The sequence below is a fragment of the Lemur catta genome, chromosome 4 (assembly GCF_020740605.2).
Source record: "Lemur catta isolate mLemCat1 chromosome 4, mLemCat1.pri, whole genome shotgun sequence".
Classification (NCBI taxonomy): Eukaryota; Metazoa; Chordata; class Mammalia; order Primates; family Lemuridae; genus Lemur; species Lemur catta.
The window spans coordinates 86,297,077-86,324,831 of record NC_059131.1 but is presented as its reverse complement, the minus strand read 5'-3'; the positions used below and the strand labels follow the sequence as shown (position 1 = coordinate 86,324,831).

The 27,755-nt window shown below is 35.4% G+C and overlaps 2 protein-coding genes across 2 annotated transcripts in view; one reads left to right on the top strand and one right to left on the bottom strand.

Moving 5' to 3' along the window:
* The window catches only part of FBXL5 (F-box and leucine rich repeat protein 5), a 41,734-nt gene extending 25,292 nt beyond the window's left edge, over window positions 1-16,442 (top strand). The window contains exons 10-11 of the mRNA XM_045550401.1: window positions 9,089-9,237; window positions 15,643-16,442. Of these exons, the coding sequence (XP_045406357.1) occupies window positions 9,089-9,237; window positions 15,643-15,719 (226 nt within the window). The 3' untranslated portion in view covers window positions 15,720-16,442. The remainder of the gene's footprint in view (window positions 1-9,088; window positions 9,238-15,642) is intronic.
* Window positions 16,443-22,912: 6,470 nt separating this feature from the next.
* Window positions 22,913-27,755, bottom strand: part of CC2D2A (coiled-coil and C2 domain containing 2A) — a 123,264-nt gene continuing 118,421 nt past the window's right edge. Inside the window, exons 35-37 of the mRNA XM_045550400.1 lie at window positions 26,628-26,686; window positions 24,323-24,500; window positions 22,913-23,236 (exon numbers count right to left, since the gene is read on the bottom strand). Coding sequence (XP_045406356.1) covers window positions 23,048-23,236; window positions 24,323-24,500; window positions 26,628-26,686 — 426 coding nt within the window. The 3' untranslated portion in view covers window positions 22,913-23,047. The remainder of the gene's footprint in view (window positions 23,237-24,322; window positions 24,501-26,627; window positions 26,687-27,755) is intronic.

Here is a 27,755-nt window from a genome sequence, read left to right as displayed (position 1 = left end):
TCAGTTCAAATCCATGGAGATATATGGAAAAACATAAATTTAACGATTTAATAAATACTTAGTAAATGGCTGCATCACATTTTAAGGTACTTCAGTGGATGAGTGCTTTAGTACCCAAGGACATGTAACAGAAGAAAATATGCGTACCATATTCTGTTGCTAGTATTTTATATTGAGGATTTTGGGAAACATAGAATGTCCATAGAGGTAATTTAGTGCAAGTATACAGCCGTTAAGTGGTTACAAAAACCAAAGCACAGCAGAGCTAGAGTTTAGATTGTGTAGCTAGAGTTTAGAATTTTTGGTCCTTGATCATAATCTGCTTACCTTCTATTGCTTTCTTAAGTCATAAAGAAACGTAGAAGAAGCTATATATTTTATTTTCCCTTTTTCTGTAAGCATAATCTTTAGTAGATTAAACTTTTTTTCCTAGAGGAAAGGACAGGTGGAGATGAAACATTCATTAGCCCAGAGAGGTAGCTGTTCTTCTTTTTTTTTTTTTTTTTTTGAGACAGAGTCTTACTCTGTTGCACGGGCTAGAGTGCCGTGGCGTCTGCCTAGCTCACAGCAACTCAAACTCCTGGGCTCAAGCGATCCTTCTGTCTCAGCCTCCTCAGTAACTGGGACTACAGGCATGTGCCACCATGCCCGGCTAATTTTTTCTGTATATATTTTTAGTTGTCCAGCTAATTTCTTTCTACTTTTAGTAGAGACGGGGTCTTGCTCTTGCTCAGGCTGGTCTGGAACTCCTGACTTTGAGCAATCCTCCCGCCTCAGCCTCCCAGAGTGCTAGGATTACAGGCGTGAGCCACCATGCCCAGTCGTAGCTGTTCTTAAAAGCCATGTTGTACTTTATGTTTTATAGGACCCACTTGAACCTCTGTTAGATTATGAGTACTGTTAGGCACAATGTTGGAGAAAATACCATGGTTCACTGACTTTGGGGCCAGGTCGATGCTGATTTTTTTCTGTATAATTGGCTTTGTGCAAAAAACTTAGTTATTGTTGTGAGGCTTATGACTATTTATAAAGCATCTAACAATGATACAGAGTAGGTTTTTAACAAGCTGTATTTGCTGTGCAATAATTTATTATCTTTGATATGAGCCTTTGGAAATTGATTACATGTTTCTCTTTAATAATGAAGTGTCAGATAGTTTATACGAAAAATTCTTCCAGCACAAAATCGGCCAGGCGCGGTGGCTCACGCCTGTAATCCTAGCACTCTCGGAGGCCGAGGTGGGTGGATCACTCGAGGTCAGGAGTTTGAGACCAGCCTGAGCAAGAGCGAGACCCCGTCTCTACTAAAAAATAGAAAGAAATTATCTGGCCAACTAAAAATATATATAGAAAAAATTAGCCGGGCATGGTGGTGCATGCCTGTAGTCCCAGCTACTCGGGAGGCTGAGACAGTAGGATCGCTGAAGCCCAGGAGTTTGAGGTTGCTGTGAGCTAGGCTGACGCCAAGGCACTCACTCTAGCCCTGGCAACAAAGCGAGACTCTGTCTCAAAAAAAAAAAAAAAAAAAACCTAATACGCTCTACTATTATAAAAGATACTTAATATGAAATTATTATAAAAATCTTTTATAAGTCTTTTGCAATAACCAACAGTGTTTCCCCCTGAGGTAACTACCATTACTGTGGTTTGGCTGTTTTGCATCATTCCATTAATTTTCTGTTTGTTCAAACCCAAGTGTATATTATAGTTAAAAAAAAAAAAGCAAAGATAACCTTATTCTGAGTTTTTTTTTTTTTTTTTTTTTAAAAGAGATGGGGTCTCACTGTGCTCAGGGTGGTGTTGAACCCCTGAGCTGCAGTGATCCTCCCGCTTCTGCCTTCCAGAAAGCTAGGATTACAGGAGTGAGCCACTGCACCTGGCCTGAGTTTTATTCTTTTTAAAAAATTTTATTATGTATATATTCCTAACTGTAATATGATTTTAATTGTTTTTGAATGCAACTTGGTCCAATTTAAAACCTAAAAATTCATTTTTCATTGCCATTATCTTTTTTCATTACCATCATACCTTATTAAAATTTATTTGCAGCTCTGTTCAGTTGCATTTTCAACATGACCAGTTTTAATGTTTGTTCAAAGAATGAAGTATATGTACAATCTTTGTAATATTAGCTGGAATGATTTCTGACCCTGCGACAGTTTTCCTGTCTTTTTTTAGTATTTTAGGCTGCTTTCACAATAACCTAGGACTTATTAAAATTTTATATAGTTAAAAATTGATTTCAAAGATAGTCAAAATTTTGATGAATCTAATTAAGAGTTGTTTTTTGCTTTCAGTGGAAAAAGATTTAGAAACTGTTCTGGTGTAAGATTTGGAAAACACTAGAAGGAGGGATACTTTGTCTAAAAGAAGAATTGTAAGATGTTATTTGAATACTGAAGTGTTTCCCTCCTCACTTCCTGATAAGGGAGAGCATTAATTTCCTAAGTGAAATTCGAAGAAAAACAGAAAATGGTTTTTAGGTGTTGTTTCATGGTATGATTTTTGACACTGATTATTAATAAGTTCTCATACTCTTAACCTTAGAAAGAATTAAATGGATAATTTACTGCTGTTGGGATTGGAGATAAGTTGCATTTCCTCCTTAGGGTTTTCATAAGTAGTGGTGAGGAGTTTGCATATGAAGTATTCTTTTTTTTTTTTTTTTTGAGACATAGTCTCACTCTGTTGCCTGGGCTAGAGTGAGTGCCGTGGTGTCAGCCTAGCTCACAGCAACCTCAAACTCCTGGGCTTAAGCGATCCTACTGCCTCAGCCTCCCGAGTAGCTGGGACTACAGACATGCACCACCATGCCTGGCTAATTTTTTTTTTTGTATATATATTTTTAGTTGGCCAGATAATTTCTTTCTATTTTTAGTAGAGACGGGGGTCTCGCTCTTGCTCAGGCTGGTCTCCAACTCCTGACCTCGAGCGATCCACCCGCCTCGGCCTCCCAGAGTGCTAGGATTACAGGCGTGAGCCACCGCGCCCGGCCTGAAGTATTCTTGAATGAAACAGTTTGAATGCATTTGAAATAAAGGAAGAATTCATTTGGGGAACAGAGGAATACACAGGATCTGTCTTATCTGTGGCCAATTGAAAAAGTCTTCGGTCTGAGTACAAATTGTCTCATTTTAATTAAACTTTATCTTGAAGGACTCCTTCTAAATCATTTAAATATTTATTGAGCACCCACTATATGTCTTGCACTGTTCTATTAATAATAGCTAGGAAGTTCCCTGCTTTTATGGAGTTTATAATCTAGTGGTAGAAACAGATAATTATCAGAATGTTCTGAAGAAAAGTAAATTGGGGTGACAAGACATTTTGTATACATTTCCTGAGAAGCAGGCTAAGGAAATAGAAATTATAAGTGTAATTTTTAGGAGCAACTTTTTTTTGCATTCATTGTATCAGTTTTGTTTCAGTCAGCCACTTACATTAATAAGTACAACTTGTGTCCATAGGTTTGAGAACAAATACAACTAATATAAACATATAACTTATGGAACAGAAATGTTCAGGTATGCTAGTTGGGAGCATTCAGTGTATCCTTCTGTGTTAGTCATTTGTGTTTTGTTTTATTTATTTATTTTTTTTTTGAGACAGAGTCTCACTCTCTTGCCTGGGCTAGAATGCCATGGTGTCAGCTAGCTCACAGCAACCTCAAACTCCTGGGCTCAAGCAATCCTTCTGCCTCAGCCTTCTGAGTAGCTGGGACTACAGGCATGTGCCCCCATGCCCGGCTAATTTTTTCTATATATTTTTAGCTGTCCAGATCATTTCTTTCTATTTTTAATGGAGACAGGGTCTCACTCTTGCTCAGGCTGGTCTTGAACTCCTGACATTGAGCGATCCTCCTGCCTCGGCCTCCCAGAGTGCTAGGATTACAGGCGTGAGCCACTGCGCCCGGCCTCCTCTTTTCTTTTCTGTAGTGTTTTCTTTTCAAATTTTTTTTAGTTATTAATATTCTTAGTCATTACCTTGAGGGTACAATTAACAGCTTGAACTTAAAACAGCCTAGCTTGATAACCAACTTAATGTCAGTATATGAAACTGCTCTGGTACATCTGTCTTTCAACCTCTTTTTATTGTTGTTGTCTCAGATTACGTCTTTATACATGTGTACCCTTTAACATAGATTTATAATTACTGTTTCATCATTTGTGTATGCATCTTCAACTTATCACTTTCTGTCCTAAAATAATACTATACCATTTAATATATACTGTAAGCATCTTAAAACAGCAAGTACCTACCTGTTCCCTTCCCATTCTTTGTACTATTTTTGCTAAAAATTTTACTTTTACAGAAGTTACAAACCCCATAATATGTTGCTACTGTTTTTTTAAACAGTTGGTTGTATTTTAGAAAAATTAACAAATATGGGTAAAAAAGTCTTCTGTATTTACCTACATACTGTCCACCTTTTCTGACTTTTTAAAATTCTTTTGTATAGATCCATGTTTCTGTTTAATATTTGCTATCATTTTTCTTCTGCCTGCAGAATTCGCCTTAACATTTTTTGCAGTTTAGGTCTTTTGGCAATGAATTCTCTCAGCTCTTATCTGAAAAACAATCTTTATTTTACTTTCATTTTAGAAAGATTTTACAGCGTATAGAATTCTAGGCTGACTTTTTTATTTATTTCGGTATTTTCAAGGTATTCCATTATCTTTCAGCTTGCATAATTTCTTAGATGTCTATTCATTTTTTGGTCTTTGTTCTTAATATGTAATGTGTGTTTTTTCTCCAGCTGCTTTAAAATTCTTCTTTATTGCTGCTTTTAATATGGCATGTGTTAATGTGGTTTGCTTCATAATTATCTTGTATAGGATTTGTTGAGTTTCTTAGATTTGTGGTTTTGTAGCTTCCATAAAATTGGGGGAAAAAAATTCAACCATTATTTCTTCAAGTATTTTTTCTCTTTTCCCTACTTGTTTTCCCTTGTTTCCTGCTAGGAGTTTCTGTATGTTAGACTCCCTGACATCATCCCACTGATCACTTAGTGTATTATATAATATATGTAAATGTAAAAAATATAGAAAATAATATATGAAATATATGTAAATTTGCATTTTTCTGTTTTTTCTATTTTGATATTTTCTTTTAAATCATTGAGTATGCTAAAAATATTTATAAAAGTTCTTTTAAAATCAGTCTATTAATTCTATCATCTTTATCATTTATTGGTCTGTTTCTATTGAATGATATTTTTTTCTGATTCTTTGAATTAATCTAGTAGTTTTTGATAGGATACCAGAGAATGTGAATTGTTGAATTCTGTATTTTGTTTCATTCCTTTTAAGATTGCTACTTTTGAGTCATTCCCTGGTTTGCATTATTTCTAAACTACTACACATTTCTATAACTCTTTAAAGTAGCATACATTATTAGTATTTTGTTTAAATATTTCTTTACTTGGTTGAGGGCAGAACCTGTACATTATTCATTTTGCATTTTACTGTTTAGGCCTGTGCCTGTCTACGGGACATTGGTGATAAGACATAGACTAGAGTGATCTTTCTAAAATTCATTTCTTATTACTCCTTTATCTGAACCTTTCAGTGACTCCTACTACCCTTTGGTTAAAGCCCAAATTTTTGGCCTTGGTTTACTTCTGAAATTTTTCTTGTTGTCTTCCTTAAATCTCTTGCTCTTTACTTCTTCCCATTCTCAATCTTGCCAAAAAAAGACAACATATAGATAAACACGCCACACACACACACACACACACACACACACACACACACTGAAATTTTTCTTGTTGTCTTCCTTAAATCTCTTGCTCTTTACTTCTTTCCATTCTCAATCTTGCCAAAAAAAGACAACATATAGATAAACACGCCACACACACACACACACACACACACACACACACACACACACTGAAATTTTTCTTGTTGTCTTCCTTAAATCTCTTGCTCTTTACTTCTTCCCATTCTCAATCTTGCCAAAAAAAGACAACATATAGATAAACACGCCACACACACACACACACACACACACACACACACACACACTCAGCTGTTTTCTCATCCTTTAAGGTTACTGTGTGTTTCTCTTGCCTTTGGTCATTGTATTTGCTTCCTCTGTAACATACCTTTATTGGTTAATTTCTGTTTGTCATTTCTATCACAGCTTAGATGTCATGGATAAGAAACCTTTTCTGACCTCCTAAGGCCCGTCTACATATTCCCAGGAGAGCATTCATTGTACGATATTATAATTGCTTATTTACTTTTGGACTTGTTTGATTTTTCACTAAGTTCAGTAAGAGCACAAATGGTTTGCTCAAGTGTACTTGTCATAGGAACTTTTATATTCCATGCAGTTTGTCTTTATTTGCTGAAAAATTTTAAGTTTTAGAACACATAGTGGTCTCTGCATTGAGATACATCCAAGATCTTTTAGACCACTTTTAAAAGCTGCATACATTTTTTTTTTTTTTTTGAGGCAGAGTCCCGCTCTGTCACCCTGGCTAGAGTGCCGTAGGGTCAGCCTAGCTCACAGCAACCTCAAACTCCTGGGCTCAAGCAATCCTTCTGCCTCAGCCTACCAAGTAGCTGGGACTACAGGCATGTGCCACCATGCCCGGCTAATTTTTCCTATATATTTTTAGTTGCCCAGCTAAATTTCTTTCTATTTTTTAGTAGAGACAGGGTCTCGTTCTTGCTCAGGCTAGTTTCGAACTCCTGAGCTCAAACGATCCATCCGCCTCAGCCTCCCAGAGTGCTAGGATTACAGGCGCGAGACACCGCGCCCGGCCCATTTTTTTTTTTTTTTAATTTACTATTCTACTTTATAGGAAAAAGAGAATCAGTAAACTTTAAACTCTGTATTGTCTTCCTTTAAAGACTGCCATCTCTAACTGTTGTGGCCCAGTCAAGCCATGGAAGTTCTGAACCATTGTTAACTTAAAGGCTGTAGAAGAGATGGAGGAGATCTGTGATTTGAAAAAAAAAGTTCCTTAAAATCAAAATGTAGGGGGAAGTATGTATTTAAATTTCTCCTGGGATTTTGCTTCTTGATAAGCTGTTTTTAACAGATTGGTTTCCTCTTTTAAACATGTGGTTATAAACTTTATAATGTACTCTCCCAATCTTTACCATTCAGTATCCTCACTGAATACATCTATCAATAATATTTACATAGTTCTTTCTAATCTTTTTTAATAGCTTACATGCTTTTTACTTAACATTGCTTCCTAATTTCCATGTACCTGGATAATCAAGTTAATTTTTTTAGTAAATTTATTGTATTGTTAGTTTCTTGACATCCCTTTTCTGTTTCCAGTTTCCCTAGTTTTTGCTGTTATAATATTGCTCTAATCATCATTGTACAGAAAATTGATGTTCTCAATTTTTTGTTCTTGATATTTTTTAGCTTTGCCATTGTCATTTTAGCCACTCTTTTATTTTATCCTATTTATGTAAATGTTTTTATTCTTCTAGGGTATGCCATTAGGTTTTTTTTTTTGTTGAGGTGTAATCCACATAACATAAAATTTACCCCTTTCCCTTTTTTTTTTTTTTTAGACAGAGTCTCGCTCTGCTGCCTGGCTAGAGTGAGTGCCGTGGCATCAGCCTAGCTCACAGCAACCTCAAACTCCTGAGCTTAAGGGATCCTACTGCCTCAGCCTCCCAAGTAGCTGGGACTACAGGCATGCACCACCATGCCCAGCTAATTTTTTCTATATATATTTTTAGTTGGCCAGATAATTTCTTTCTATTTTTTTAGTAGAGACGGGGTCTCGCTCTTGCTCAGGCTGGTCCCAAACTCCTGAGCTCAAACAGTCCGCCCATCTCGGCCTCCCAGAGTGCAACGATTACAGGCGTTAGCCACCGAGCCCGGCCTACCCCCTTTTTAAGTATACAGTTAATTCAGTGATTTTTAATATATTTACAAGGTTGTTCAACCATCACCACTATCTAATTCAGAAATAGTTTCATCATCTCAAAAAGCAAACCCCATACTTATTAGCAGTCACTTTTCATTCCACCCCCCCACCCCACCACCACCACCTCTGGCAACCACTAATCTACTTTTTGTCTCTGTCGATTTACCTATTCTGGAATAATAGTATTAATGGAATCATACAGTATGTGGCCTTTTGAATCCATCTTTCTTCACTTAGTACAATGTTTTTAAGGTTCATGCATGTTATATTAATAGTATGTGTCAGTACTTTGTAGCTATACTATTTAATTGTATGGATATGCTACATTTTATTTATTCATCAATTAATGTACATTTGGGTTATTTCTACTTTCTGGCTTTTCTGAATATGCTACTATGAACATTCATGTACAAGTTTTTGCACAAACATATGTTTTTTGGTGGAGAGAGAAAGGGTCTCATTTTATTGCCCAGGCTGGAGTACAGTGATGGGATCATAGCTCATTGCAGCCTCACACTCCTTGGCTCCAGTGATCCTACACTTCAGCCTCCCAAGTAACTGGGACTAAAGAAAGGCACACACCAGCATGCCTGGCTAATTTTTTAAATTTTTTGTAGAGATGGGGTCTTGCTATGCTGCCCAGGCTGGTCTCAAACTCTTGGCCTCAGGTACTTATCCCACCTTGGCCTCCCAAGGTGCTAGGATCACAGAAGTGAGCCACTGCACATATATTTTTACTTTTCTTGTGTATATACCCATAATAGGAATTTCTGGGTCTTACGCTGGCTCTATAATTTTTTGTGGAACTGCCAAACTGGTCATTAGGTTTAAAACTTTAATAACTTTCTTGATAATTTTTACTTATTTAGACAATCTGGTAGGAGAATGAACATTACAACTCCAGGGTTCAGTACTTCCTCTACAACTTGAGTTACTGTAGTGTTCTTATAAAGAAAAGTTTCATAGACATTCTTTATTGAATGTCTTTAGGAAAAATGTAGAAAGTTTTTCTGAGTTAAATGTATTCTTGCCTAAGGATGAGATTAGTTATAAATGTTTTATAGAAATTCTTAAATTTTCTCATTACCAAATTGAAAAGTATTGTAAAATAGTGTTTCAGTGGGCCATAGGAATACATATGTTTTCATAGATTAATGTATTCTAATTGTCAAATTATTTTTCTTACAGGGTTTTGACTCTGGGAGGAGGGCTGCCTTATTTGGAGCACCTTAATCTCTCTGGTTGTCTTACTGTAACTGGTGCAGGCCTGCAGGATTTGGTTTCAGCATGTCCTTCTCTAAATGATGAATACTTTTACTACTGTGACAACATTAACGGTAATGCCTTTTAACAATGAGATAATTTTGAAGGAATTAATGTAAAAATTTTAGCAGTTCTAATAATTTTTATGGTTTCTCTTTAGTTTTCTAGATTTCTGATTACCAAACTGCCTTACTTTTCAGATTTAGTTCTTTAAATTTACTAAAATTTAAAAAATTATGTTTTTATTAATTAGCTTCTTGAAAGGTAAGCTTTTTTTGTAGGTAGATATTTCAGATATTCTGCCATATTTTCAAGGCACGTAATAATAAAAAATGGTAAGTTAATAGAAATACTAAAATTCTTATAAAAGCTTTGGGAATTCTGCTAGAATGTTATAGCATTCATTAACAATTTAAAGGTGTTGATGTCCTAGATACACTGATTTCTTAGGGATGATAGACTCATTTTCCTTGTAAGACAACTTTATCAAATGTAGTAGAAAAATGAGGACCTTAGTAACATTGACTTTTCAGAGGGTCTGGATTTGATGTCAAATAAATGTCACTGAAGATTGAGGAGAGGATGATATATGGTATTGAGAAGAGGCTGAAATGATTTAGAAATGACTAAAATTCCTATAGTGTTTTGGAAATTGATTCCTAAACCTACTTTAAAAAATAAGGTAAATATTTCTTGATTTTTTTTGTTTTGTTTTGTTTTTAAGCCTATTCTACCCTGTAGTGGATTGAATATGTGTTTTCAAATAACATTCAGTGTCCTTTTGGGTATTTGATAGTCACTGGTAGAGACTGAATTTCCCAGAAGCATAAAAAACTGCTCCTCAGTTATTAGTAAGCAAATCAACTTCCTGAATTTATAACTGGAAAAAATTTAGATGGCTCAGATTCTACTGTGCACCTATTTTTTTTATACCATATACTATTGTCTTTGCCCAATTCATCTTAACGTGACATAAAAATCAGCTTAATTTTTCTCAGGCAGAACAACTGACAGGAGCCAGAAAGACGACAGGGAGTAATGGCATACAAGGCAGTAGAGAAGTTAGCAAATGTACCGTTTCTCAGAGATTAGATTTTCCTTAAAATATATATGAGGAATCAGGAGATCACAGCTCTCTTATTTCTGGAATCACATTGTTATCGAAGAGATGACTTCCTGTGTTCTTGATATATTAGCACTAAGTTGGAGGATTTCTTTGTTCTCTTTTGGCCTTCAGTGCATAATGAAGGAATGGTGAAAATGAATGTCATTTTTGTTGCAACCTGCTAAACCTATAAAAAGAAAGTATGATTGATACAACGAAGCAGTTACTTTTGTGAATATAGTGAGTTTGAGAAGGGAGCTTTTTGTTAACATACAGTTATGTTGTTGTAGGTTCAGTGGTGAACTTCCTAAGGGTTATAGGACATATTATCAAAAGTAATCAATAAGCAATTATTTCTTGTAAGAAAATTTTATTTGTATGTTGCTCTTGAATTTTCCATATTGATTTCAGCATAGGTTATGCTTAGGAATAACAGTTTGTTATATTTATTTTGGGGTATGTAGATGTTACTGAGTGGGGGGATGGGAGGATTGGGTCAGTTCATTTTTATGCCTGCTTGTTTTGTGTTTGTGCATTTTTAAACTTTTTGAAATAATTTAGATAGGGTAAAGTTAAATACTTAAAATCTTTAGCACTTTGTTAGTATTCTTTTCATCTTAACTGGTTTTGGATATATAAATGTTAAAGTGTTCCTTTTGTTGAATGTAAGATTTGGATAAATGATCGGTAATTTTCAATAAATAAATTTTAATGATGATACCTGAGTTTGAAAGATTTGAAAGGAATTTTCAGTGCTTGTATAATCCAATATTAAGTCTCCTTTTTATAGCTCATTAAAGCATGATTTGGGGGAAATGGAAATCCTTTAGAGTTTATGGGGTGACTTGTCATATAATTTGTGTTGTAGAGTTCCAAATAGTTGTTCCTAAAGCGATGCTCTGTTATAATCTTTTCCTTAAAAGGACATGTGGACAAGCTAGAAAGTGTTAGAATGAAGTTGTATCCAGTTTTGCAAGATGACACTATTGAGCGAGTATCTTTCAAAACAACTGAGCTTGTATAGTATTAGTGAATGTTTAGGGGACTGCCTTTTAAAAATTACTTCTATTATTTCTGAAGTACTCAATATGTTTTAATACATGGTATTATAGCAATAAAGAAACATATTTAGATGACAATATTTTAAATATTTGAGAGTAATATTTAATTAAAATGTTTTGTTAAAAGAAAGTCTACATAACTACCAAGTTACTAACTAAAAGAAGTAAATACTGATAAACAGTAGTCATTAAGTAAATAATAAGTTGTAAGTAAAGCAGAATGATCTATTTCTTAAGCACCAGCAGAGATTTTGGAGAAGATAAATTAGTAATTGATATTCAAACAATAACTCCCTTGAGCAAGACATTGTACTAAGCACTGATATAAAATGCAAATTTGGATATTTCTGAATGATTTTTCATGACTTATAAAGATTTGAATATAAAAGAAGGCTTTTTAGCCATAACATTTAAAAAATTATCATTTAAGAAGTGTTAAATGGAATGGCATAGTTGTAGAGCTGTGAAGAGCATTTGAACAATGATAGAAAATAAACTTTTTTGTACAAGTTTACATTTCAATGCATGTATGATTTATGAATTAAGATAGATTAGCTCATAGTTTTGGAGGTGACACAGTCTCAGATGATTTGCTCTCTTGTGTTTCTAATTTAAGTTAAAGAGGAATCAAAGGTAAGTGAAGGTAAGTGCAGATATATAGCATAAGTAATAAAACCAAGGAAAACAAGTCATTAATAAAAATTTGGAGAAATAATAGCTAACTTTATAGTTCTTTTCATCTAATATTTAAAAATGCTTTGTTACAATATTTATTCTTATGCATTAAACTGTTGCATTTAATGATTATGTAATTTTATTTTTATATTTTCTTTATTAATTCTTTAATGTAATTTAGTCCTCATATATTATAACTGTTTTGAGTTTGCTATCCTACATCAAGATAGAAGTTTGCTGGTGATAGGTGAAATATTTAAAGGGGAACTACCTTTTGAATTGTTGGTATCTATTGATGCACAGCTGTCTACTTCAGATACCAGGCAACCCAACATATCTTAGTCATATTTCTTTCTAGTGATCCCTCACCTATTCTGTTGTCTATTTATTCTCTTTTCTGAACAGTCCCTTCTGTGACACTTAAGGGTCTTACTGTTGATATTGCTTACAATTTCCATGCTTTCGAAAGTGCTCTTCTCCCTTGTTTTTTGCATTGTGATACTGAATTTAAAACAGTGGTTGTCTTCATTGTAATTTTGCCCTGGGCCTTCAGCAGCATAAAGTCCTTTGATGGATGCTATCATTTCATGATTATTAGGATCAGACACCAGTAACTTCTCTGTTTTTGACCTTATGATGGGATTGTAGTTTAGAGTAATTTAATATTACAGGTATTAAGTATCAGAGGCTTGTTTAAACAGATCCTTTCAAATTTAAAAACACTAATATATTAATTCTCTCTCTTTATACACTTTAGAATCTCACTGAAATTCAGATATTCTAGAACATATTTCAATGAAGGGGCACATTTTTATCAATATGAGCAAGAACTTTGTTTTGTGATGAATAAGGAGATGTGACAGCATGTTTATGTTAGCTTTCTACTTAATATAGGGTACAGACTTTTATTTCTATGTTTTTCTTCCCCTGTTATCTCTACCACCATCCCTTAGGGTTTGAGAGCAGTGACCCAGATGGCCAAGGTGGAGCCTGAGGATGCTAGACCCCTAAGTCTTTTGGGGAGGATGCTGAAAAGTTCTGTGGTGTGTGGTTAGTTCTGAATCTCTAGGAGAATAGCTTTCTTGATCTAATTGTTCCTTTGAGGCTCCCTTTTACACTTTTCCCTCAAAAACCAGTTGCATACTTCACTTCCATTGCTTCCAGCCATCACATATGATTTTTCCTAGGCCACTGTTAAGTGCATTATAACATTTCTTCCTTACCTCTCTGTCCTTTTTACAAATATTAATAGGAATACAGTAAGTTCTCACCTAATATTGTTGATAGGTTCTTGGAAACAAAATGATGTACAGCAGGTACTCAGATAGTATTGTTTTGTTCAACATCATTTCATTATAACAATGAGAACAAAAGCAATTGTTTTTGTTATATGTCATTTTGCTTAAAGTCACATTTTCTAAGAACGTATCAAACAACATTAAGTGAGGACTTACTTAATGGCATTTTAGGGAGTTTTAGTTTGGAAAATTGTATGAAAGTCTCCAGGTCTGTTTCCTCTAAGTTTCTTTCTTTTAGAAAATTTAGAATAGAATTACATTCTGATAAAATGATAATCAGATATATTTTGGCAAACCCCAGCAATTCAGGCATTTCATCACAGACGAAGGGTCAGGGCAGGAAGATGGTAGTCACTCAGGGCTTGAGTGTTGGGGAGAGGAACTAGATGATTGGTAGGCAGAACAGTAATCAGTGTGAGGGGTAAGGAAAGACAAGCTCAGAAAGGGAAAGGTGAGAAGATTGAGTAGTACACAGTAGGTAAAGCTGGAAATAGTCAAAGGGAAAGCTTGGTCAAAGGTTAATAGTGGGAGAAGAATTTCAAACCATAGGAGTCCTTATCAGAGCATTTCTAATAATAATATATGCAAAAATCCTTTATCTTGACTTTGTGGTTAAGATGACTAAAATTGTATCTTATTTTAAGGGAATATCATCTTAACAAAAATGTTGCTTTGTGAATTATGAATATTTGACACATTTAACTTTCATTTAAAAAATGGACAGATTTTTATTTTTTTAAATAAAAATGGGCTTGTAATTCAATTTTATATTTAAAATTTTAAACTTTCTATTATGGAAAATTTTAAACATATAAACAGAATAATATAATGTAATAGATTCTTATGTACCATCAGTTTCAGCAGTTATAAATCTGTGGCCAGTCTTTTTTCATCTATACCATTGCCCATTCCCCTATCTGCTCCCCCCTTAACTTAAAGCTAATGACAGGCATCATATCAATTTTAAAATTAAATATAACTATTTGAAAATAAATGAAATAATCTTTTGCAGTTCTACATATATGTGAAGTTCATAGTTTCTTAAAGATATGTTGTCATTTCCATAGTGAAATATGTGTACATTACAATTCAATGACTCTATATCCTAAGAAATTTACCCTTTCTATTTTGTATGTGCTGTCTTGGAAATACAAGGAACAGTTAAATTTCTAGAAGTAAATGTGTTCTATGTATTCAGTTGCAAGTAATTATTTTCTGATGGTGGTATTAGCATAGTTGCCTTCTTTTGCAATGGAGTGCTACTTCAGAAAACAAAGTAAATTTAAAATATGTTTCAGAGTTAAACTAGATATCGCCCCAGAGTACTATGATTTTTCAGTTATAATCTATTTGATATATTCTGTAGTAAAATTGTATTTCATGTGCTTTATTTTGTATTATCCTTTATATCACAGTTGCAAGTATTTTGAATATTCTATTTGATATGTAAAAAACTAACTAGCTGTTCTTTATTTGTTCATGGTGTGGACATATTGATTGAAAGATGTCAGTATAGTTGAAACAGTCTTTTCCACATTTGCCTGTCTTTATGAAAACTGTCATTCATTCAAAGTACTTAACATTTGAATAGGTGCTATGAAATCTTTTTTTTTTGGTATTTTCCAATTCTCAGCTGTGTTCCCTATTGGATCTTTTATCTAGTGTTTGGGTAGCATAGTGTGGGATAAAATGTCAGTTATTCCACAAATGTTTTATTACTCTTCTTTGTAAGTGAATGACAGTTTTTATTACATCTTAATCACTCATTATATACTTAATAATTTTGGAAAATAATTTCATCTATCCCCATCATACAATTTTTTTTGGCTACAGATATGAAAAATATGGCAAACATATTAAGTTTATATCAATATAGTTTATTTTGCTTTAAATTTTGAATATAATATTTATTGCAATTGCTCAGTACTGGATTCTTTAGCTGATCTATTACAGATAGGACTGTTTTTTCCTTAATTATATTTCTAGGAAGGATGTTCATATTACAAGAATTTGTTGTTAAGTTACCTTGAAGATCTAGCTTCTGTGAATTGTCTTTTTCCTTTTTGGGTTTCTGTATTGTAAAATTGTTGCCAAAAAATTACTTTTTCCCTTCTTTCATTTACCTTTTAGACCATGAAGAATATATTAGTTAAATTCAAGCTGCTCTTGGTGATTTTTGTGTCTGAATATTTTTTTATACACTCATTGTGAAATTTTACTTCTATGACATAAATGTACTTCTAGTGAAACAGATAAATTTTTTAGCTCCTTCGTAAGCAAAATTATTTTTATGTGATCTCTAAGAAATTCCTCCTTTCACATTTTTCTGTTTTTATACAGGTCCTCACGCTGATACCGCCAGTGGATGCCAGAATTTGCAGTGTGGTTTTCGAGCCTGCTGCCGCTCTGGCGAATGACCCTTGACTTCTGACCTTTGTCTACTTCATTTAGCTGAGCAGGCTTCCTTTCATGCACTTTACTTATAGCACATTTCTTGTGTTAACCATCCCTTTTTGAGTGTGACTTGTTTTGGCCCCATTTCTTACAACCTCAGAAATCTTAATTTACCAGTGAATTGTACAGTGTTGTTTCTCTTGCAAATTATATTTTTGTTTTAGAAAGGGATTAGGTCTTTTCATAAGGGTGAGAACAGTCTTATCAGATTTCTTTTAAATGAAATGCTTTGAAAAAAATGTTGCTAATGCCATATCATTTAAAGTATTTTATAGATTATTTTGAGTTTTAAAGTCATTGGGGGTTATTGGTTCTCTTTATATATAAACACTGTATTAAGCTTTGCAGTTCTTTTCAGATATAATTCTGAAGATTTATTTTCAAAGACTGTGCATTTTGGAAATTAATCTCTTTTCCATAATATTTCTTTTATTGGAACCATTCTCAGAGGGCCAATTCAAACATACCCACATATAAGATTCTTTAAGATTATAGAGTAAATTGGCTTATTGGTGTTAGCTCAGTGAGCTAGCAAAGCACCAATCTGTTTGTATTTGCTTTCTTCAAAGACCCTTTGTTCTCACCACTGTCCCTAAATTGTCAAATTTCGGAGGGATTTTTAAAAATTCCACAATTATTTGAAGAAATGTATAAATAAAATCTACTTTGAGGACTTTACCAAGTAATATCTGTTGTGTTGTGATTTTATTATAAATCTCAATCCAGGTTTACTTTAGTGTAAAATAGAACTAAATATTTTTTCTTTTGAGTGCCCATGAAATCATGACCCTCATGAATAAAGAGTTTTAGACAGATACTGAATTTTGTTGAGCTGAATTTTCTTTTTGAAATTAGTTGTTAGGTAGTAAACATTTGAATTTTTAGGTTTATTTTCATTACTTTGTAAAAAGATCATGGAGGTGGAGACCTGCCATTCAGAAAGGCACATACTGGATCAATTTTTTGTCATGCTATGTGTAATTTTATGTTACGAAGAAGAAAATGGCGACATGCCATCTATTTTTATAAAATACAGGCATATCTTGTTTTATTGTACTTCACTTTATTTCACTTCGCAGAAACTACATTTTTGTAGTTTGTATTGAGCAAGTCTGTTTGCACCACCTTTCCAGTAGCATGTGCTCACTTTATGTCTGTCCCATTTTGGTAATTCTCACAGTATTTCATACTTTTCCATTATTATTACATCTTTTATGGTGATCGGTGATCTTTCAATGTTACTATTGTAATTGTTTTAGGATGCTATAAACCGTACCCAAATGAGATGGAGAACTTTATTCATAAGTGTTATGTGTGTTCTAACTGCTCCACAGGCCAGCCATTCCTCTATCTTCCTCTCCTTGGACCTCCTTATTTCCTGAGACATAACAATATTGAAATTAGGCCAGTCAGTAACCCTACAATGGCTTGTGTTTAAATGAAAGGAAGAGTCACATGTCTCTCACTTTAAATCAAAAGCTAGAAATGATTAAGCTTTAATGAGCAAGGCATGTCGAAAGCTGAGAGAGGCCCGAAGCTCAGGCCTCTTGTCCCGAACAATCAAGTTGTAAATGCAAAGGAAGCGTTCTTGAAGGAAATTAAAAGTGTTACTCCAGTGAATACATGAATGGTAAGAAAGTGGAATAGCTTTGTTACTGACGTGGAGAAGGTTTTAGTGGTCTGGATAGAGCAAACCAGCCACAACATTCCCTTAAGACAAAGTATTATCCAGAGTATGACCCTAACTCACTTCAATTCTGTGAAGGCTGAAAGAGGTAAGGAAGCTACAAAGAAAAATTTGAAGCTAGTAGAGGTTCATGAGATTTAAAGAAAGAAGCCATCTCCATAACACAAAAATGCAAGGTGAAGCAGCAAGTGCTGATGTAGAAGCTGCAGCACGTTATTCAGGTGATCTAACTTAAGTTCATTGATGAAGGTGGCTATACTAAATGATAGATTTTTTAGTGTAGATCAAACATCCTGCTGTTGGAAGAAGAGGCCATCTAGGACTTCCATGGCTAGAGAGAAGTCAATGTCTGGCTTCAAAGGACAGGCTCTCATTAGGGGCAGATGCAGCTGGTGACTTCAACTTGAAGGCAGGGCTCATTTCCTATTTGGAAAAACCTAGGGCCCTTAAGAATTATGCTAAATCTACTCTGCGCTTTATAAAGGGACCAACAAAGCCTAATGGCAGCACATCTGTTTACAGCAGGATTTGCTGGATCCTTTAGGCCCACTCTTGAGATCTGCTCAGAAAAAAAGATTCCTTTCAAAATATTACTGCTTATTAACAATGCACCTAGTCACCCAAGAGCTCTGATGAAGATATTCAAGGAGATTAATGTTTTCATGCCCGCTAACACAGCATCCATTCTGCTGCCCAATAGAGCATGGAGTAATTTCGACTTTCAAATCTTATTATTTAAGAAATATATTTTGTAAAGTTATAGCTGCCATAGATAGTGATTCCTTTGATGGATCTATGCAAAGTAAATTAAAAACCTGGAAAGGATTTATCTAGAAGGATTCATCATTCTAGATACCGTTAAGAGCATTTGTGATTCATGGGAGCATGTCAAAAATATTAATATTAACAGGAGTTTGAAAGAGGTTGATTCCAACTCTCAAGGATGACTTTGAAGGGTTCAAGACTTCAATGGAAGAAGTAAGTGCAGCAAGAGAACTAGAATTAGGAATGGAGCCTAAAGATGTGACTGAATAGCTCCAATCCCATGATAAAACTTGAATGGATGAAGAGTTTCTTTTTATGGATAAGCAAAGAAAGTAGTTTGTTGGAATCTACTGGTGAAGATGCTGTGAACATTGTTGAAATGACAACAAAGCATTTAGAATATTAATATTACATAAATTTAGTTGATAAAGCAGTGGCAGAGTTTGAGAGGACTGATTCTTTTTTTTTTTTTTTGAGACAAGGTCTCATTCTATTGCCCGAGCTAGAGTGCAGTGCAGTGGTGTCATCATAGCTCACTGCCACCTCAAACTTCCAGGCTCAAGCGATCCTCCTGCCTCAGCCTCTCAAGTAGCTGGGACTACAGGTGTGTGCCAGGTGAGGTCTCACTATGTTGCTCAAGCTGTTCTCGAACTCCTGGTCTCAGGAGATCCTACTGCCTCGACCTCCCAAAATGCTGGGATTACAGGTGTGAGCCACTGTGCCTGGCATGATTGTAATTTTGAAATAAGTTCTGTGAGTAAGATGTTATCAAACAGCATTTCATGCTATAGAAAAATCTTTCATGAAAGGAAGTCAACCAAAGCTACAAACTTGTCTTATTTTAAGAAATTGCCATGGCCACCCTAACCTTCAACAGCCACCACCCTGATCAGTTAGCAGCCATTAACAGTGAGGCAAGACTCGTTACCAGCAAAAAGATTATGACTTGCTGAAGGCTTAAAAGATTGTTAGCTTTTTTAGCAACATTTTAAAATTAAGAATACACATTTCTTTTAGACATAATGCTATTGCACTTAGACTATAGTGTGGTATAAACATAACTTTTATATGTACTAGAAAACCAAAATATTTGTGTGACTTGCTTTGTTGCAGTATTCACTTTATCGTGATGGTCTGGAACCAAGTGCACAACATCTGTGAGGTATATCTGTACATGCAAAGCTATGGAAGAAGAAGTAATCTTGTTTGTTTCTTTGTGGCCCCAGCTGTATTTTTGTTTTATTTGGAGATAAAGGAGTAGGAGGGAGAAAAACTACAAGTAGACATGTTTCCAATCAGGCTTAAAGAAAAAAAAAACTATTTTCAACAGTGTTGTCTAAAGATGAAGGAAGAATCACTTGATGGAATATACATAAGGAAAACTCACTACTGCTTTTTACTTCGACTAACTGAATTAAACACTGCAAGGGAAGATGAACTCTAAAGGGAGGCTTTCTAATGATCTATTTGAAGTTTTACCTTGCTCTAGGGATTCTTTCACTTTGATTCCATTGCTGTTAACATTTGCAAAATAAAGATGGAACTCTGCAAGTTTCTTTCATGTATGGTAGGGCAGAACATCTTACCTTTTGAGTTCTCTTAAGTAGTCGTGTCTTTTGTGGCACCAGTACACCTAGTTTCTTTCTATTTAAAGTTAAACACAAAGGACCAATTTCTTGATTCCCCTAGAGAACTTGAAGTCTGAGCCTAGTCGGCAGTTCGAGGGTGAGAAGTTTTATTTTTTTATTTTTATTTTTATTTTTTTTTTGAGACAGAGTCTCGCTTTTGTTGCCCGGGCTAGAGTGAGTGCCGTGGCGTTAGCCTAGCTCACAGCCTCAAACTCCTGGGCTTAAGCGATCTTACTGCCTCAGCCTCCCGAGAAGCTGAGACTACAGGCATGTACCACCATGCCCGGCTAATTTTTTTCTATATATATTTTAGTTGGCCAGGTAGTTTCTTTCTATTTTTAGTAGAGACGGGGTCTCACTCTTGCTCAGGCTGGTCTCGAACTCCTGACCTCGAGCGATCCACCTGCCTCGGCCTCCCAGAGTGCTAGGATTACAGGCGTGAGCCACCACGCCCGGCCTGAAGTTTTATTTTATAAGGTTGACTGTGCTGTATTTTTATTTCCCTAAGTGTTTAATAAAGCTTATTTGAAAAGTTGACATCAAGAACTATTCAGAGAAAACTGTAACAGGAAGTCGTCTGGGGTGAGTCCCACCCTACCCCATACTTCATTTTATCTGTATTTACATGAACTGTACAGTAAAATTCCTCTCTAATGATGGCTCTGAATCATCAACCAGGGATTAAAGTTTATCCCACATTTAATCAGAAAACAATGTAATATTTTGGGGGAATTTTTAAAGTAAATCTTACGGAAAAAAATCATGTTTCAGGACTTGGTTTAAATCTTACTCTCTTTATAAATTAATTAATTTTAAGCAGCTGATTTCCCCAGAGGCTCCAGGTAATTGGGGTGCCCCTTTTTTTACTTTGTCTTATGCTTCTTGATGTTAGCAAACCATTAAATAGGACTTCGAATCTTGAAACAAATTGACTTCCATATGTCATGTCAAAACTCACTGTTTTTCTACCCTCTCCCAGCCCCTATTTGCATGGGGGCATGACAGCGTAATCTGCGTTTAATTTTTATATGTTATCACAGTTTTTCCATTATTAACTTAAGGGAATAGTTTGTACTTTTTTTTTTTTTTTTTAAGATGATAGAGTCTTGTGCTGTTGCCTGGGCACTCAGTGCCATGGCGTCAGCGTAGCTCACAGCAACCTTGAACTCTTGGGCTCAAGTGATCCTCCTGCCTCAGCCTCCCAAGCAGCTGGGACTATAGGCATGCACAACCACACCTGGCTACTGTTTTCTATTTTTAGTTGTACAGCTAATTTCTTTCTATTTTTAGTAGAGATGAGGTCTCACTGTTGCTGAGGCTGGTTTCGAACTCCTGACCTCAAGAGATCCTCCTGCCTTGGCCTCCCAGAGTGCTAGCATTACAGGCATGAGCTACTGCACCCGGCTGGAATAGTTTGTTTAATGAACACTACTTGGTTTAAATTTATCTTGGATTTTGTGATTGATTTCCTTCTGAGAATAAAATGCCACGGTTATGTAAACTGCCTTGTGTCTGATAAACACTAGGTGCTCAGTACTGGGCAGTGTTCTAAGTGCTTTACATCTGCTAACCTGTTTCATCTTTACAGCAATGTTATGAAGTGGGTAATGTGATCATCCCGATCTTATACATGGGGAAAGTAAGTAACAGAGGTTAAGTAACTTGCCCATGGATTACCCAGCTACTGAGTGGTAAGCTAGGATTTCTCCAGAATTTGTGTTCTTAACTAGTGTGCTATCCTGTCTCTGTATTGCTATATTGGTAGCTGTTATGGGACAGTCATGGGACTCTTCCTTTGAAGAATTCATAGTAGAGGTATCAGAAGCATGTAAACATATAATTGCAATATAATTTGATAGAGGAATGCATAAGAAAGTAAAGCAAATGTGAAAGTTGTTCCTTAACTCAGTCTGTTCTGTCTTTATAATTTTTTCTTAAAGTGAGAGTTATATTAGTGGATCTCAAATGGAGGCCATGTGTCTCATAGAGGACATTAAGCAGTGTAAGCAGACATTTTTGATTGTCACAACTTGGCAGAAGGGAGGGATGCAACTGTCATGTAGTGAGTGGACGCCAGGGATGCTGCTAAACATCCTACAAGGCACAAAACAACCTTCTACAACAAATAATTACTTGGCCCAAAATGTCCATAGTGCTGCTGTTAAGAATTCCTGCCCTATATATTTCTATTTTGTGTACATCTTTCCAGTTCAGCATATACATTTAATCCTTTTTAATGGTTTAGTATAATATTAAATGAATGTGTTTGTCTTAGTTTGGGCTGCTAATAATACAATACCGTAGACTGAGTGGTTTAAACAACAAACATTTATTTCTCACAGTTACGGAGTCTGGGAAGTCAAGATCAAGTCCAATATCTGCTGGAAGCCAGCAGATCCAGTGTCAGGTAAGGGTGGTCTTTCTGTCTTGTAGAGGCTGTCTTTTGTCTTCATGCGGCAGGGGCCAGTTGATGGGGAAAGAGGAGGGAGAGCAAGCTGTCTCCCATTTCTTTCATGAGGACTCTACCCTCTTGACCTAATTGCTTCCCGAAGGCCCCATCTCCAAATAACTATCACGTTGAGGGTTAGGGGTTAACATGAATTTGGGTGGTGGGGGCACAAACATTCAATCTATAGCAGTGTCTTAGGGCTATTTTTTTCGGGGTAACTACTTCCCTTTTGATGACTATTCAAGCATACTCCTTTTTCCCCCCAAAATACTGTATTGCTTCAGTGGGGTATGTATGTGCACATGGGTGTACGTGTGTGTTTGCTTAGTATTTCTGTAGGATAATGCCTTATGAAGTATTCAATGTTAAAAAGAAGAATTTGTTATTGGAAAGTTGTACCTCCTTCTCCTAGAAAAGTTGTGAAGTGTTTTATTGGGTCCTAAAAGTATGATTGATATTCTGCTGGACAGGCAAAGAAGGAGAAGGACACCCCAAGTAGAAGATAAGTACAAAGGCATAGAGGCATGAAGCTCACAGTGTACCCTACTGTAGATAGTCTCGGTTGAATATAGAGTCAAAGTGGCAGACACAGGGCTGGCTGCTTAATAAAACACTTACTTTGCACAGTTTGAAAATATACATTGATAATTTTATTTCATTATTTGCAAATAATACATCCTTCTGGTGTGATCAATATAATTTTTACAATTCTCATATCCTAAGTGTAGTTTTTACATGATATAAAAAAATACAATGAAAAAATTACCTATTGCGTATGAGGGAGGCAACATAGATCCAAACAGACAAAACGTTTTTGGGATATGGGTGTATGTATACAGCTAAAGCAAATTCAACATTAGGAACATCAATATTATGTACTCCAGTGCTATACACAGCATCAATTAAAGGCTTCACCTCAGAATAAGGCATGTGAAGGGGAAATCCAGAGAACTGAAAGGGAGGGAAAACATTTGTAAACATTAGTAAAGTTTGAAGATTTCAATGTATTTTTTCCTATGGAAATGTATGCAATTCTTAATATAGTAAGTCTTCTGGATCTTGAGTTTAGTTGTGGTTTTCTATTCAGCTGTATAGTAGCAATACAGAAAATGAAGAGGGGCCTAAATACCTTTTCTGTTTTCATTGCTAGTGTATTGGTGTATAAGATACCCATTAGTCATCCCATCAACCTGCACTGTTCCTTCTCTCCTCCTGATAGTCCTTAGTATGCTTAGTAACCTATGTAATTCCAGAGACCTAGATTGAGCTAATCGGTTCATTCCAGCCCCCTGGCCACAACGATTGACCCATAGGGATGGGCATGTGATTGAAGGGAGTCTCAAAGTGAGTCTCAGGAAACTTGGTAGGAACAATGGCACATGAATACTATGTCCTGCTTTGGGCAATATGTGTGCAGGTGTGAGTCCTGGAAGTGTTCCAGCATTTGTTACCATGAGAAAAGCCAGCCTGAGGATGCTGCTGTCACATGGAGGAGGAGGGCAGGGTGGAAAGACTTGCAGAAAAGTGAGACAGCCCTGGTAGCTACTCACTTCGAAGTTTTACTTATGTAAGCCAGTAAATTTTCTATTGCTCAAGCCTGTTTGAGCTAAGTTTCTGTTACTTGAACTGAAACAATCCTGGCTGAGAACCTGGCCTTATAAGTTAAAGGATAAGTTTTACTCAGTGAATAATCCAATTTGACCATCACACTGTTTAGCCAACAAGGTTTACTCTCTTAGTTCTGAGACTGCTTTCTAGTTTTTATTATCCAGCTATAGGATGTGAACATACAGCACTACACATAGGCAGTAGAGGGGACATATTGTCTACTAATGAGAATTTTTCCTAGCAGTGAAATGCAATCAGTATAAAACCATATCCTTTAAAAACAACCGATTTAGAGTGTTTGTTTTCATCTTTATGTACAATTGAGTCTATGTGATTTAGCCAGATGTTTCCATTTTATTTAATACTTCAGTGATTTAATAAAGTATTATTTTTCATGGGTTCCGGATTTTAAGAGCCATTTGTACTTACCCTGTAGTCTCCCAGCTGTTTCAACAGCTCTGCTCTGTGGTCATCTTCTACATCTTCTCCTTGACTACTTTCTAACAGAGGCAAGAAATGACGCAGAGTGGAGGTACAGTACCTATTCCACCGGGTCAGATGGCGTGGCCTCCAGTCCATGATTTTTTCTTTTAGTATTTTTTCAATCCTGCTTATAAAAAATAAACTCCATTTTTTTTTTGGTGACTTTATTTCCTTTGTAAAAAAAATACAGTTTTTATGCAGGAGGGATTTAGGTAATCACATAACTATATATTTGTTGGTGGAGTTAGTACCATATATTAATGGGCTAATCCCTGGAGATTCAAAAATTAACACAAGTGGTCCTGTCCTTAAGGATTGTGTATGAGTAGGGATGGGAAATAGACCTATAAATAGAAAGTATGTGATATCTTAAGGTCTGTAACAGATGCTTGAAATGTAACAGAAGAGGAAGCACTGGATGAGGGGAATAGTGGTAACTAAATTTAACACATGTAGCAAAAGTTTTTTATTATGAAATGTTTTATAACTTTATTCATTGGCACTCATTGGTAACATGTCTATAGACAGATAAATTAGACCCAGGCATAAAGGGTGGGGCTTATATTAAAAGCCTTAAATATTTGTGGGTGGGGCTGTTAGTGTCTTCATTTTTTTCACCAATGAGAGCTTCTATTCATGACAATAGAATTTTTGCTAAACTGCCTTAAAACTGCCTTTAAAACACCAAGTATTGCAACTTAATTTTTGATAGGTTATAGGTATTGAGTTCATAGGATATGAAGCTCAAACATAGAATGAAGGAAAGTAGCCACCATTTATTGAGCCATTATTTACCAGATATTGTGCTAAATGCAATACATTTTTATTTAACTTCAACAATAACCCTATAAGGTAGGAGATACTTCCCGGATTTTACAGATGGGGGGACAGTTTATGGTAGGATAAGTGACTTAACTAAGGCAGAGGAGCCTTGACTGCTGATTCTAAAGCCTCTTACCCATCTCCTAACCAAATTCTCAGATTTAGAGACCCAGCCAGCATAGCTGTAGGGTCCACTTCTTTTTTGGCGCTTAACACATATCTTTGTTTTGAGTTTCAAGATGGTCTGAGCAAGAAAGTATGGATGAATTGCCAAGTACTTTAATATTGGAGAAATAAATGAGTTTAATCAATAGTACACTGAAGCTGTTGGAAGAAACAAACAGGTTGTTTGGAGATCAGTTGTTCTATGTGGGAATCCCAAATAAGGCTTTATGGAGAAATTGAGAGTAAATTGGTGTTTTCTACTAATAATGTCTTAAAAGGGGTGACATTTAATCTATTGTAATTTGACATGCTGTTCTTCACACAGCTTGATATAGTACAAACAGCACATAGGCCTCAAAATTAGAAAGATGGGGCTGGGCTCAGAAGCCCCCTTTAACAGTAAACAAGTATGTGGACTTTTTAAGCCTCAGTTTCCACTTTTGTGAAACCAAGAGAATAAATTCTATTTTATAGGGTTATTAGAATTATAAGGACTCAGATAGGCTCTTACTGGCCTCTATGTGTTAGGTTCATAAACTATTATAGCTGCAGTTCTATAAGCCACTAATTGGACAAAAGAAGCATATTTAAGCTGAGGATTATGTGTCTCAATAAGACCCATAATGACTTTTTTTCCTTTTCTTTTCTTTCTTTCTTTTTTTTTTTTTTGAGACGGAGTCTCACTCTGTTGCCTGGGCTAGAATGCCATGGTGTCAGCCTAGCTCACAGCAACCTCAAACTCCTGGACTTAGGCGATCCTCCTGGCTCAGCCGCCCGAGTAGCTGGGACTACAGGCATGCACCATCATGCCCGGCTAATTTTTTCTATATATGTATTTTTTTAGTTGTCCATATAATTTCTTTCTATTTTTAGTAGAGACGGGGTCTTGCTCTTGCTCAGGCTGGTCTCAAACTCCTGAGCTCAAAAGATCCACCTGCCTTGGCCTCCCAGAGGGTTAGGATTACAGGTGTGAGCCACCGTGCCTGGCCCACAATGACTTGATGTTAAACTCTAATCTGAGGTAAGGTCTTGGGAGAACTACATATTATTGGTGTTCACTGTCTATTTGTCCCACAGTGTGTTGATGCTAAAGGCTCCTTTTGAACCATGGGATTCAGATTTCATCTGTACTTGGAATCTATAAATATGAATTAAAGTTTAATTGCCCAAATTATTTCACATTGATCTAGAACGAGAGTCATTTAGAGTTTGGTGTTACACTCCTAATGATAGATCACTTGTGGATTTATGGATATGATGTTACCTGTCTTGTAGCTCAGCTGCAACTGCTTTGTCTGTGTGCTGGTAAATTAGCTCTTCAGGCTACGAAAGAGAAAATAGTTCAGAAATTCTAGAAACCACCTACATTAATTTGAATAGTTGTACATCCTTTTTTAAATCTTTTTTTTAAAATAATGACATTCAATAAGGTAGAGAATAATATAATGGATGCCAGTGTACCCATGACCCCCACAGTAAGTAAAACATCACAAACAAATTACAGCACATATAATTCTTTCTTGCTTTCATTTCGCTTCTCTCACCACAGAAGTAACCATGACTTGAATTTGGTTTTTAGCACTCTGTTCAACAAATAATTGAGTACCTACTATGTGCCAGGCACTTTCACAGGTGAGGAAGGTAGGAGGTTTGGCTATGAATAAAAATTCCTATCTTCATGGTGTTTACATTATAGTAAGTGAAGATAGACAAATTAGTACAATGTGTTTATGATTTTACTACAGATATATGTGCCCCAAATAATGCATTGTTTTGCATGTTTTCTAAACTTTATAATTTTATTTTGTGAACATGTAACTGGCTCTTTCTCTCAACGTATTTAGTGATAACAGCAAACATGTAGTTTTAGAGTGCTTACTAAGATTCATTAATGTTCATTTAACTATTATAAAATATTCCATTAGGTACCATAATTTATCTCTTTTGTCATTTCAGTTCTTATGCTATTTCAAACAGTGTTCCTATGAAAAATTTTGTATATGTCACCTTGGGCACATATGGGAGAATTCTTCTAAGGCAATGTTCAAAGCTTTTTCTGAAAGGTTTGATTCAGAGTATAAGATACTTTTTATATTACAAACCCAGTATACACATACATATTTATCAAGTGAAACAAAAGCTTTAGTAAACAATGTTCCTGCTTATTACCTACAATCTACTACTGGTAAGGGCTCTCTAAGTTAATTTTATCACCCCCTAATGGATCATACCTTGCAGTTTGATTTCAAGTTTCATTAGCAGTCATGAAATCAATTTAGTGAATCGAGACTAGCATTTAAAAAAATTAAATAGAATATATGTTGTGGTACTTTTTATGTCATGGGACTTCTTGTATCAAAACTTTTTCTTTCACATGTATATAAACACGTAT